We start from the raw sequence: 12,479 nt of genomic DNA on the forward strand, positions 1-12,479 counted from the left end.
TTCAAAAATATAATGCCCCGATCCATACCGCCAGGGCTGTAAAAGGGTGGATGCGAAGCCAGAATGTAAAAATTTTGGAGTGGCCTCCATAATCTTCTCACCTATTTATTATTGAAAAGTTTTCGGATATTCTTTCTCGTAATGTGTATAGGTCGGGCAGACAGTATGACACAAAAGAAGCCTAAATTGAAGGAACTAAAAAGGCTTGGACCGAAATTTCCTTGCCATTACTTAAGAATCTTTATAACTCTTTAACACCTCGAATTTTCGGAGTTATATCAAGTAACGGCGGATATGTTCCTTAGTAAATCTTTTCTAAAACCTTGTAAAAATGTTTATAAAAATAAAAAAGTTTCATTAAAAATGAAATTTGTTGTTGTTTTTGTCAATTAAAGATGACGAACCTATTCAAATGAGCCAAAAAAATATTGTTCAAAAATGTAGTATTTTAGAAAAAAAATTATTAAAAATCGGTTATTAAGTATTGCACTAATGTTTGTCTATCTAGTGATATATAAGACATCATGGTATTAATTAAAATTTTAATATAACCAATTAGTCCATTATTTTTTGAAAAAATTTAATTTGAATGTTAACAAAACAGTGAACCTATTTAAGTGAGCGGGAGTGTATTATCCGAGTTGTCTCAAATGCTCTACATTGCAGTTTTAGAGCATGCTCTTCTATAATTTTTAAAAACGTGCTTTATATAAACACCTTAATGAATATTATGGTAGTCACTCTTAGAAATGTTTATCAAATTGTACAAATATTTGCAAATAATTGAATACAACATTAACAAACAATTTATACTCTAATTAAAATTTAAAATAAAATATAAATTCCGCGGTTTTTACAAAGAAAAATATAAATTTATAATCAATGAATTTAAATCTGGAAATAAACAGAAAATTTTACTTTTTAAATAAATCTATGACACCTGATTGACTTAAGTAATTGTTTTTTAAAAGCAGTAATTGTGGGCTAATACATGGTGCCAAGGCCAAAAATGTATGTATACCCCTAACGTGAGTTTACACTTAATTTAAAAAAAAAAAATATATTAAATGCTATAGGACACTCTAATTTTTTAGAATATCTCTGAAGATCGCAAAAGGTCGCAGCCGATTTTCTTATATATGTTTCTATAGAAAATTTCCTATGCAAGGGTTATAATTAGATAACTGCAATTGGCTGCAGTCATCAGATATATTCCTTAAAAAATATAATTTTTAATATATTTTTATTATTAATATTATTTTTCCTTAGAGTTAAAAATAAATCCTTTAAAATTGAGCTTTTGTTTAAAAAAATCATTGCAGAATAATTCCGAAGTATTAAATTATAATACACTGAAGAAACTATATACATATCTGAAGAATAAGATATACGCATTCAAAATTAATATGACGCTTCAGGAATATTACAAGAAAATTATTTTATTTTTAAAAGTAGCAACTTTGAGCACCTATATTTCGGGTTAAAGGAACTCTGCAATATTTTTAGTTATTTTTCTATAGTATATGGAATGTTTTCTGTTAACTATAATAACAAGCAAGACAATTGGAAAGCGTTTAATTTTTTATTTTTGTCATTCTAAAAGTGCCAAATGTCTCACTGTGCACCGCCATGATCACGTTCTCTGTCTCTCCTTATGATGTTGTAACATTGGAAGCTGAGAGTCTACAATCCCTGGTTAGCTTCGTTTCTTGAATGGCGGCAATGAAGATGCTATTCATATGCATAAAGTTTGTGATTTTCACGACCTTATTCCTAAGACCATTACAGTTTAACTGCATGATCTTAAAAGATTGTTGGGAATACCCAAATTTCATCTGCCGCCTGGGTATATTTATCTGCCGATGTTGTGGTATATTTAAGAAACTAGGCATTTGTGATGGTGTTATTGCCGGGGGTTGTTTTTGTAGTTTGGGAAAATTCAGGTGAGTGTGCACAGGTGTGACTGGAGTGGTAACTGTCTCCGGGGGATTATTTACGCAACAGGCAGCTATAAAGCTATGACTCCAGTCATTGTGCAAGCGTAAACCTGAGCATCTTCTCATATGGCACCAGTCTTTACAGCCATTGCACTGAACTATTGTTATGTTCCTACCAATTACATCCTGACAGACAGAACATCTCCAACGTAATTGTTGTGATCTGCTGTGTCCAGGGGTTCTATTATGGACAATATTTGGTCCGGGGGATGTTGTTTGAACAATATTCAGTCCAGGGGGTGGAGTTTGGACACGGGATTGTACATTGCCCTGAGGTGGTGTTACGCTTTATGCGTTCACGACATATTGAACAAAACCAGATATCAGGACCTGGATTTTGTTCAACGCCAGCTATAATTAAGAGGAGTTTGAGCAAAATTGCCGACATGTTTTGCTCACCTGGGGAAAAAACTTTCGTTTGATACAGCTGTCGCTGGGTTGACAATCTTTGGCCGAGTATGACTCGGGTCGTTCCGGAGCGAAGATCCAATTGTCGTGGAAACGGACGTTTTCTGTATAGCAACACTGCGAAGTTTAATCTTGTACTCAAAAACATCAAAGGGGATTAACAAAAGATTAAATTTATTTTTAGATTAACTAATCTAACTAATTAATTAAACTAATTAATTATAAATTGGCATTTGAGTGCCATCTCAAAAACCCGCTCTAAAAGTTCAAAATAACGCGTGGTGTGTAAATTGCAGCTTGTAAAGCGCTAGAATTTTTAAAAGCGCAAAAAGTGTTGCCGACTCAATGTAGAAGTAGCAAAAGATGCAAGAATCGTAATTTGAGGGGTTTTTTTGGTATCTCTTTTGTTAAGCGTTCGTATTTTTCGCCGTTGCTTTATTTTTATTCTGCACTCAAAGAGTGAAGATCGTGTGCAAGGCGAATTCAGATAAGGTGGTGGCAGTTCTGCAACAACAACATTTTACATGTATTATGTTTTTGCATTTGGTTTACGTAGATATCAAAAACCATAAGTACGGCGAATTCATTTCATGAAAAATTTTTGTAAAATGTTTATATTATATTAAAAAATAAAGATAAAGATATTAAAATTTGTGAGGAAAATATATTCTGAATTGAATAATGTTTGTTTCAAAATTTAAGTGAGTGCCTGAAGTTAAGTAAAACTTAATTTTTTGTGAAAAATAAACATAAACAAGTACATATTCATGAAAATATTATATTACGAATGAATATTTGTTGCGAATGGATAATTCTACTCCGACGGAGTAATTTTCAATATTTGGCCATAATGTAGCAGCCGCCGGACGGGTAAATACCTCATATGGGTTTTGTTATATAAAGCGTTCCGGAACAGACTTTTTTTAGTTAATCTCTTTATCTACATAGTGTATATATAAAACAATATTGTTTAATTTGTTAACATTTAATAGATTTCAAAATTAAGCCATAACGTAGAAGTCAGCTGCCGCCAGCCGGGTAAATACTTCATATGCGTTTCTTAATATTAAGTGTTCCGGAAGAGATTTTTTTAGTTAATCACGTTATCTACACAATTTTAATATAAATATAAAACAATATTGTGTAATATGTTAACATTTAATGGAAAAAAATATTTTTCTTAAAAAACATATTTGTATACATACCAATTATGCCATTATTTAAATAAAATTATATTCGTTACGAGATAAAATATTAACGAAGTTTTTCTCCGTTTAACTGACATTTTTAAATATAAAAATGTAAACAATAACAAACTTTGACAGCTAGGTAAACCAGGCGAATTAAGAAAAAAATTATCAGCTGATTGAATAACACCACCTTATATGAATTCGTCTTGCACCACCTTATATGTATTCGCCTTGTAGTTTGACATTGTGCCTGCACTTGAAGGCGAATTGGCTGTCAGGGAAAAATGTCAAAAACAGCTGACAAATAAATCAAAGCGAATTTTTGTCAAACAAAAAATTTTTATAAATTTGAATCTGTTTGTAATTTAATTTGATGTTTTTAAAAATAAAACTAATTTCGTGTAGTATTATTATTGGTTTTAAACATAAACGAATTTAACAGCAAAACTGTGCCTTTAAATAACGTTTTTAGAATGCCCTGAAATCAAACAAACAAAGCAAAATGTTTCAGAAAAAATTCTACAAATGAACTGCCACCAATTATTGTCATTTATATAAAATTATATATATTAAATGGATATTTGACATTAACAAAATGAAAACAAAGTTTGACACTTACAAAATGTAAACAAAGTTTGACATTTATTCTACACCACGGCGAAAAATGAACATAGTAGCAAAAAACGATCAGCTGTTCTGATAACAATACCTTATAATTAATATATCTTGGTTCGCAATAAATGGTTGAAATTTGAAAATGTAAACAAACTAAACGAAACAAAAATTTTTGAAAGAAAAACAAGAAAGAAAGTATAGTCGGGCTTGGTCGACCATATGATACCCTACACCAGTTATGAATATTAACTGTGATTTATTTTTCATAATAAAGCATTTATCTTGAATATTACCTTGATTCCGATTTATTTAAGCAATTTATTGACAAAAAACGTATTTTCTAAAAGAGGCTTTATATGGGGGATAGGACCGACTATTATGGGTATTACTATTTGGTAGTGAGTTATGTTCCTTTAAGGTTTTTTCTAAAAGGGACCTTGTATGGGAGCTATGATCAATTTAGTAATGAGTTATGTGCGTTTAAGTGATTTTCGGGAGCGGACCTTGTATGGGAGCTATGACCAGTTATGGACCGATCGGAAAAATATTCACAGTAATATTTCTGTGCATATGAGCAATACTTGTAACAAATTTTATATGGATATATTAATTTAGTAATGTGTTACGTGAGTTTAAGTGATTTTCGGGAGGGGACCTTGTATGGGAGCTACGACCAATTATGGACCGATCGGAAAAAATTTCACAGTAATAATTCTGTGTATATGAGCAATACTTGTACCAAATTTTATATAGATATCTGTTCAGCTCCACCACAATTTCCCAAGATTTTATGACAATAAAACAAAATATTTGCAAATTTAATGAGACGTAGATCTCTCTGTATTTATTTATTATTATTATTTTACCTCGTAAAAGTAACATCGCCAAGAGCACGTAGTGCTTATGTTGACGATCAGAAAAGAAGTGTATTTAATTTACAAAACGTATATTGGTGGCAAACAATATTTAGGTACCGTTAACGGTTTACTCGTTAGAATCTTCCAACAAAGTTGTAAATAAAGCGGAGCTTAATAAGATTCTAACGTTGCAAAAAATAGTATTTGCATATGTTATCAAAACAAGTGTAAACCAAAATCGAACTTGAACATAATTTAGTAATGAGTTATGCGCGTTTAAGTGATTTTCGGGAAGGGACCTTGTATGGGAGCTATGTCCAATTATGACATAAGATTTTAATTTGTAAAATTTTGTGAAGGTATCAACATTCTGACGGAAGTTATTAACAAAAAACTCATATGAGAGGTATATGAAATTGTGGACCGATTCTGGCAATTTTCAGCAGGATCAAGATCTTGTGTAGAAACGAATGTGTGATGATTTTCATGGAATTATCTTGCATAGTTTTCGAGAAAATTACTTCAGGTGTAAAATATGCTTATTTTTTTCGAAGTTGTTTTAAATTTTGATTCATAACGTTTCCCGATGTTTTTTGCTCATTTTCAATACCAAACAAATTATATAAGAATATCTTAATTTAGTAATGAGTTATGCGCATTTAAGTGATTTTTGGGAGGGGACCTTGTATGGGAGCTATGTCCAATTATGACATAAGATTTTAATTTGTAAAATTTTGTGAAGATATCAACATTCTGACGGAAGTTATTAACAAAAAACTCATATGGGAGGTATAAGAAATTGTGGACCGAGTCTGGCAATTTTCTCAGAATTTGATAAGGACCCAGAATATATATACTTTGTTGGGTCTCAGATGAACATTTCTTGGTGTTATACACGGAATGACAAAGTTATATATACCCTCCATCACCACTGATGGTGTTGGAGGGTATAAAAAATGTAGTTACAACATCAATTCGAACTTAAACAGTTGACAACGACAGTTCAGTATTTCGAACAAGAACAAAAGAACAATATTAAATGGAGTATTCTTTTTCCATATATTTGGATTAGTTTTGGAACAGTCCTTTGAGTTCTCTTTACACGCGTGTGCGGAGTAGTCGCAATTTTTGCAGGGCAGTTTTTTCATTATTTTAATAGGACTACATAAGGAACAAGTCGGTTTTAGTGACATTTCTCAAAAAAAAAAAACAAAAAAAAAACCCAATATAGAGCGTTTTGAGACGATAAAAGATATAAATTTTTTTTTGTCGGCCACGCCTACTTTCTAGTGGGCGGGGCTCCAAAGTTTAATACATTTTTGTGTATATCTCGAAAACTGTTTTGTTTAAAATACATTTATACATCAAATTAAAGACATTGAAAATACCTTTCTAAAATATGGACCGACTATGGGTATTTCCCGGAAAATATATATTTTGACCCGACTTTTTCTTTTCATCTAAAAGAAATCGGAAAAAATGTCCATATTTGACCCTAAATCCCAAAAAAAAAAAAAAAAAAAAAAAAAAAAAAAAAAATAGCCAATGAATTAAGCTTTTATTTAAGGTATAAATCATTTCTGTATCTAATCAAATGAAAGAGATATTTGATTTCAAAAAACAAACATCAGAGTTGTCAGATTCCCCTGATGAAGAAAATAGTTCCTCGTGAGAGGCCAACATTTGTATTAAAATATTTTTTGTTTACACGGCTTTCTTTGCTTAATAAAGATTTCCTAAATAGCCGGCCTACGGCCGGGCGCAAAGATTTTCTCCTCTATGGTATGTCCAACACCGGCTTAGCTTAATAAAGATTTCCTGAATAGGATTTTCTCCTCTATGGTATGTCCAACACCGGCTTCGCTTAATAAAAATTTCCTGAATAGCCGGCCTACGGCCGGACGCAAGGACTTTTTCCTCTATGGTATGTCCAACACCGGGTTCGCTTAATAAAGATTTCCAAAATAGCCGGCCTACGGCCGGGCGCAAGGATTTTCTCCTCTATGGTATGTCTAACACCGGCTTCGCTTAATACAGATTAGTATACATACGTTTTTTTTTTTTCTAAATAGCAAAATCATAATTAAATTATTAATATCTCAGGAACTATAATACTTACAAAAACATATTATACCTTAATAAAAAGCTCAATATCTTGGTTTTTAAACAATCTAATTTATATACTTACCTATAAAGGCATTTTTTCCCGATTTTTTAGATAAACCTCAAAAATATCGGGTAAAAAATTATGTTTCCCAAAATTGACCTATAATGGGTCCTTTTTTGTATATCATGTTACATATCATTGGAAAGATCTTTGAAATACCTTTAATTTGACATATATATCGGTCCAAACAAATGTATATTTTTTGAGATATAGCCCTAAATATTTTCAACTTTAGAGGCCCGCCCACCCTAAAGTAGGCGTGGCCGACAAAAAAATTTTACGTCATTTCACTCACAAACGAACTCTCTATTAGTGGTGAAATTTTCGACGTGATTTGAAAAATGTCACTAAAACCGACTTAAGCCCTACATAAAAACTATCATTTTTACTACTGATAGGAAAAAAATGAAAAGTGAGAATTTTCATGGGGAATTTTTGCAAGCTTACCTCTTTTACTCCATACACATTATTATCAATAGCTTTTGCTGATATTTGACCTTCAGAAAAACCCAACTCTCGCATAAATTGTTTATAGTCACTTCCTAAGTGGGTTGCAATTTCATTAAGCATTTCTCTGTATGGTTCATCTTGAGATTTCATCATGGCATCAACGGTAATTGTTTTTGGATATTTACATTTTTCGTTTTTTTTTAATTTTGCATTTTCCCATTTATCCTCCGGCTTACAGATATTATTTTTATTTATATTATAGGTGGATCCTATCTGTAGTCCATTAATGTTTGAAAATTGTACTACTACCTGTTGATTAACATTGTTTACGTTCATTGTATTATTTTCTGGGACACTAACTTCGGAAAAGTTATCAGAGTTACTTCTATGATGTACTTGTGGAGTAAGAACAACGCGTGAACTTGCATAATCCACAGGAATTGCATCTTCTTCTAGACATCCATGAGTACTGTTGTCCTTGCCGTTCTTTGAAAAAGAACTAAAAAGTTTCTTTAAAAAAAACATTAATATCCAATCTATAACATTTAGATTACAAATAGTTAATAGCAGAGCCCTGTGCCGACAAATATTAACGGCGGCGGCGACTGACACTAAATATGTCGGCGGCGGCTTAAAATCGACTGTAAGCCGGCTAAGTTTTCAACTACGTTTAGTTTTTAATTTTTCAACGATTTTAAATAAAAACGGAATCCGAGAGATTAGAAAGTAGGATTTTGGAAGCAAATATATTGTTTATGACAACAAAACAGAGCAAACTCAAAAGTTGCATGAGAAATTATGCAGGGATGAATAAAAAATTCTTAAAAATTAAAACAAATCCTTTCTCCAAGTTTTACGAGGATCTGCCGATATTTAACCCTATCCTCCATATAAAACATCTTGCAGAAAATCAGTTTCTAAAAAATTTTGCATTAAGAAAATGATCAATAACGTAAAAACAAAGATATTTTATTTGTTTATTTACTAGCTATACCCAGTGTGCTGTGCTACCCTAAAAGCAATATAAATAAGAAACCTACTTAACAATTTTGATGATTCTAACTACAATGGTTTTCCAGATATACAATTTGTTACATATGGGAGATTCCACGCAAATTATTGCAATTTCGCCAATTATTCCGAACGTTAATTAAGATTTTAATTTAATCTATGAAAAATTTGAATAATCTAATAGTTTCCAGATATACAAAATTTTGTATTTAATTCATATGGGAAGTGCCAAGCCCCCCATTGAAAGTCCGCCCGTTATTCTCTAAATGTTCTTCAGTAAAATTTGAAGATTCTAGCTCTAATAGTTTCTCAGATATACGAATTTTTCTATTTAATTCATATGGGAGCTCCAAGCCCCCAGATGAAAGTTGCCCTTTTTTCTCCAAAATGTTCAGATGAATATTAAAGTTCTTCGTGCAAAATTTGAAGAATTTAGTTCTATTAGTTTCCCAGATAAACGAATTTTTGTATTTAATTCATATGGGAGGTACCGCTCCCCTCATTGGTAGTCTTCCAATTTATTACCCGAAATGTTTACATGGATGTTAAAGTTCTTCCAGAACAACATCATTTAAAGGGATCACAAAGAGATTGACAAATATTCCAAAAATTTCACTTTGAAAACATTGTTAGAGTGTATGAAAACTCGCAACTCTAAAGGCAGACTATTCCTATTTTAGCGGTAATTTCTTTATGATTAAAATAAGTAAGAAGTAAGAGTTATATTCGGCAAATCATATGTCGTAAAAAAGCAAATTTCGGAAGTGGTCATATACATATATATATGGACTTTGATCATTAGATTAATAAGAACGTCACCGTGATTTTCGGATTAGGGACTTAAATGTGGAATTGGGTCAATTTGGACAGAGTTCTCTATAATTTAAAGTATTTTTTTTAATTCTACCATAATTCTATCATAATGATAACTTTTGGAATGATGTATTAGCTATAAACTGATTTTCTGTAAGAGGGTTATATTGGCGGACCGATTCTGATAATTTTATTTTTCATAAATGTAGTTTTCGGTTCCTAAAAATGTTTTTTTCGTCGACATCGAAATTTTAAAGCCATTTATGTGCGTTTAAGTCATTTTCTGCAGAAGATTTCATATACATATTTACATTACATATTTTCGTTCCAACAAAAATTGTTTTATTATGGTATTATTAAGTACGTAGAAAACGTTAAAATCAATTATTGAAGGGGGCAGGGTCAATTATGGCCTATAGAGATTTCGATTGATATCGAGCCCTTTTTGCAAAATGAACGTAAGCGAGATAAATTTTCGTTTAATTAGGATACTGCGTGTTTAATTTTATGCTAATATATTCAATATTTTAGAAAATTCAAAAGTACCAGTTAAAGAACAAAAAATTACCAGAAATACTCCAGTTTAAATTTTCATTCACTCAAGTCCCTGATTGCTTAGTTTTATGTTTTTAGGTTCATTATAATAGATAATTCAAATAGTACCAGTTGAAGAACGAAAAAGTACCAAAAAGTCTTGTTTTATATGTTCTCACTTACTCCATGCCCTACAGGTTTAATTTCATGTCTATAGGTTCAATATTATAGAAAATTCAAAAAATACCTTTTGAAGAACGAAAAAGTACCAGAAAGTCCCCTTTTATATGTTATGACTTAATCCGGGCTGTACACTCCTAATTTCATGTTTCTAGGTTCAATATTATAAAAAACTCAAAAAGTACCAGTCGAAGTACGATAAAGTTCCCCTTTTATAGATTCTCATTTACTCCAGGCTCGAAGTGCTTAATTTCATGTTTCGAGGTTCAAATTTTGTAGCAAGCTCAAAAAGTACCAGTCAACGACCGAAAAAGTACCAAAAAGTGTCATTTTATAGATTCTCATTTACTCCGGGCTCTACGTGCATAATTTCATGTTTCTATGTTCAATTTAATAGAAAACTAAAAAATACCTTTTGAAGAACGAAAAAGTACCAAAAAGTCCCCTTTTATAGGACCTCACTTAATCCGGGCTCTACATGCTTAATTTCACGTTTCTAGGTTCATTATTATACAAAAACTTAAAATGTACCTTTTGAAGAACCAAAAAGTCCCCTTTTGCAGGTTCTCACTTAATCGGTGCTCTACATGCTTTCATGTTTCTAGTTTTAATATTATAGAAAATTCAAAAAGTTCCTTTTGAAGAACGAAAAAGTACCAAAAAGTCCACTTTTATAGATTCTCAAGTGCTTAATTACATGTTTCTAAGTTCTAAGTCAAAAAAGTACCAGTCGAAGTACGATAAAGTACCAATAAGTCCCATTTTATAGATTCTCATTTACTCCGGACTGTACTTGCTTAATTTCATGTTTCTAGTTAAATTTTATAGAAAACTCAAAAAGTACCTTTGTAGAACGAAAAAGTTCCGAAAAGTCCCTTAATTATTAATTTCATGTTTCGATTTCAATATTATAGAAAACTCAAAAAGTACCAGTTGGAGAATGAAAAAGTACCAAAAAATATCACTTGGTACCGGTGTTCCAAATAACACCCCATTAGCATATTTAGTGTTTCTTGAATAAAATCAAATTTCCCGTTTCCCTTTTGGTACTTTTTTCCTCGCCATTAACGAAATAAAAATTCTGTTCCAAAAAGTTGCAACATCGTATTGGGAGCCCGTTATTATGTATTCATATGTATAAGTTAATAAACCAAAAAACAAAGTTTTATAAAAAAGTACCAAAAATAGGTACAATTTTCACCCCTTAAACGTCCGAATATCCAAAAAGTACTAAATTCATATATTTATTTGTTCGTCAAGTTATGAAGGATTCAAAAATATTTTTTGAATGTTCTCTGGTTTAAAAGATACATGGGGTGCAAAAGAAGTAACAAATTACAGTTTTTACCCGTTTATTCTCCAAAGGGGCCGAATTTGAAAAAAATTACCAGACACCTGTCCGCTTTTTTAAATGAACGACGATAACCTTTAACTGTTTTTGTAACTTTTCTAGTTTAGGAGATTTGAGGTTACCGAATTTACGTTTTTGCCCTTTTTTAACCCCTAAAAAATTCGAATTTCTAAAAATCCCGTCTTATTGGATACCTTTGGTGGGAGACCAACCTCCTGCCCAAATTTCAGCTCTTAAACTTCAAGCCTTTAGGCTCTACGATGATGAATCAGTCAGTCAGTCAGTAACGTTAAAATTTTATATATGTATGTATATAGATTTCGTGCATTGAATTATGCTGTAAAAGCATTGTAATGTTCGACTTGAATTCAAGTTCCGTTTTCACTGGAGAATGCTATTGAATTAAAGTGTATTTCAATTCAACGCTTGAAATTTGAATTTTTACTGGAATTAAGCTTGTTTTAAACTTTAATTCCAGCAAGAATGTTTATTTGGTATAGTGTGACAACTATAAGGGATCTAAAGTCGACATAAAGCCCACAATGGTTAGTACCAATATTTTGCCCAAACAACATTTACATACCTAGCCAGGTTATATCCTCTAGGTCCGTGAAGACATTTTCTACAAAGCTTTAAATTTGTATAAAAGGCGGCTTAACAATTGTTTCTTGTAAATATTCGGCCACCATAGTGTTTGGAGACAACAAGAGCTTCACTGAAAGGCACACCAGACAGACTTCGCGCTCTATTATGGGTGTATGGTAGTGATTCTGCTGAGATCAATGGTATAATAATAAGTATGTATCCCAAGGATATCCCCTGAATACGGCAATCAGCTTCCTTCCATTGCCTCTAGGTGATAATATACCTTGTCACCACTAGCCGACCGACCACCACCCGCCTAGG

General features: G+C 31.8%; 1 protein-coding gene across 1 annotated transcript in view; it reads right to left on the minus strand.

Annotated features, from left to right (window-relative positions):
* Nucleotides 1–8,273, minus strand: part of LOC119603181 (protein immune deficiency) — an 85,231-nt gene extending 76,958 nt beyond the window's left edge. The window contains exon 1 of the mRNA XM_037955135.1: nt 7,682–8,273. Within this exon, the coding sequence (XP_037811063.1) occupies nt 7,682–8,209 (528 nt within the window). The 5' untranslated portion in view covers nt 8,210–8,273. The remainder of the gene's footprint in view (nt 1–7,681) is intronic.
* Nucleotides 8,274–12,479: the final 4,206 nt, after the last annotated feature.

This window comes from Lucilia sericata, unplaced genomic scaffold, assembly GCF_015586225.1.
Source record: "Lucilia sericata isolate MDLA Ls3-8-SP2 unplaced genomic scaffold, ASM1558622v1 Contig000279F_arrow, whole genome shotgun sequence".
NCBI classification, from domain to species: Eukaryota; Metazoa; Arthropoda; class Insecta; order Diptera; family Calliphoridae; genus Lucilia; species Lucilia sericata.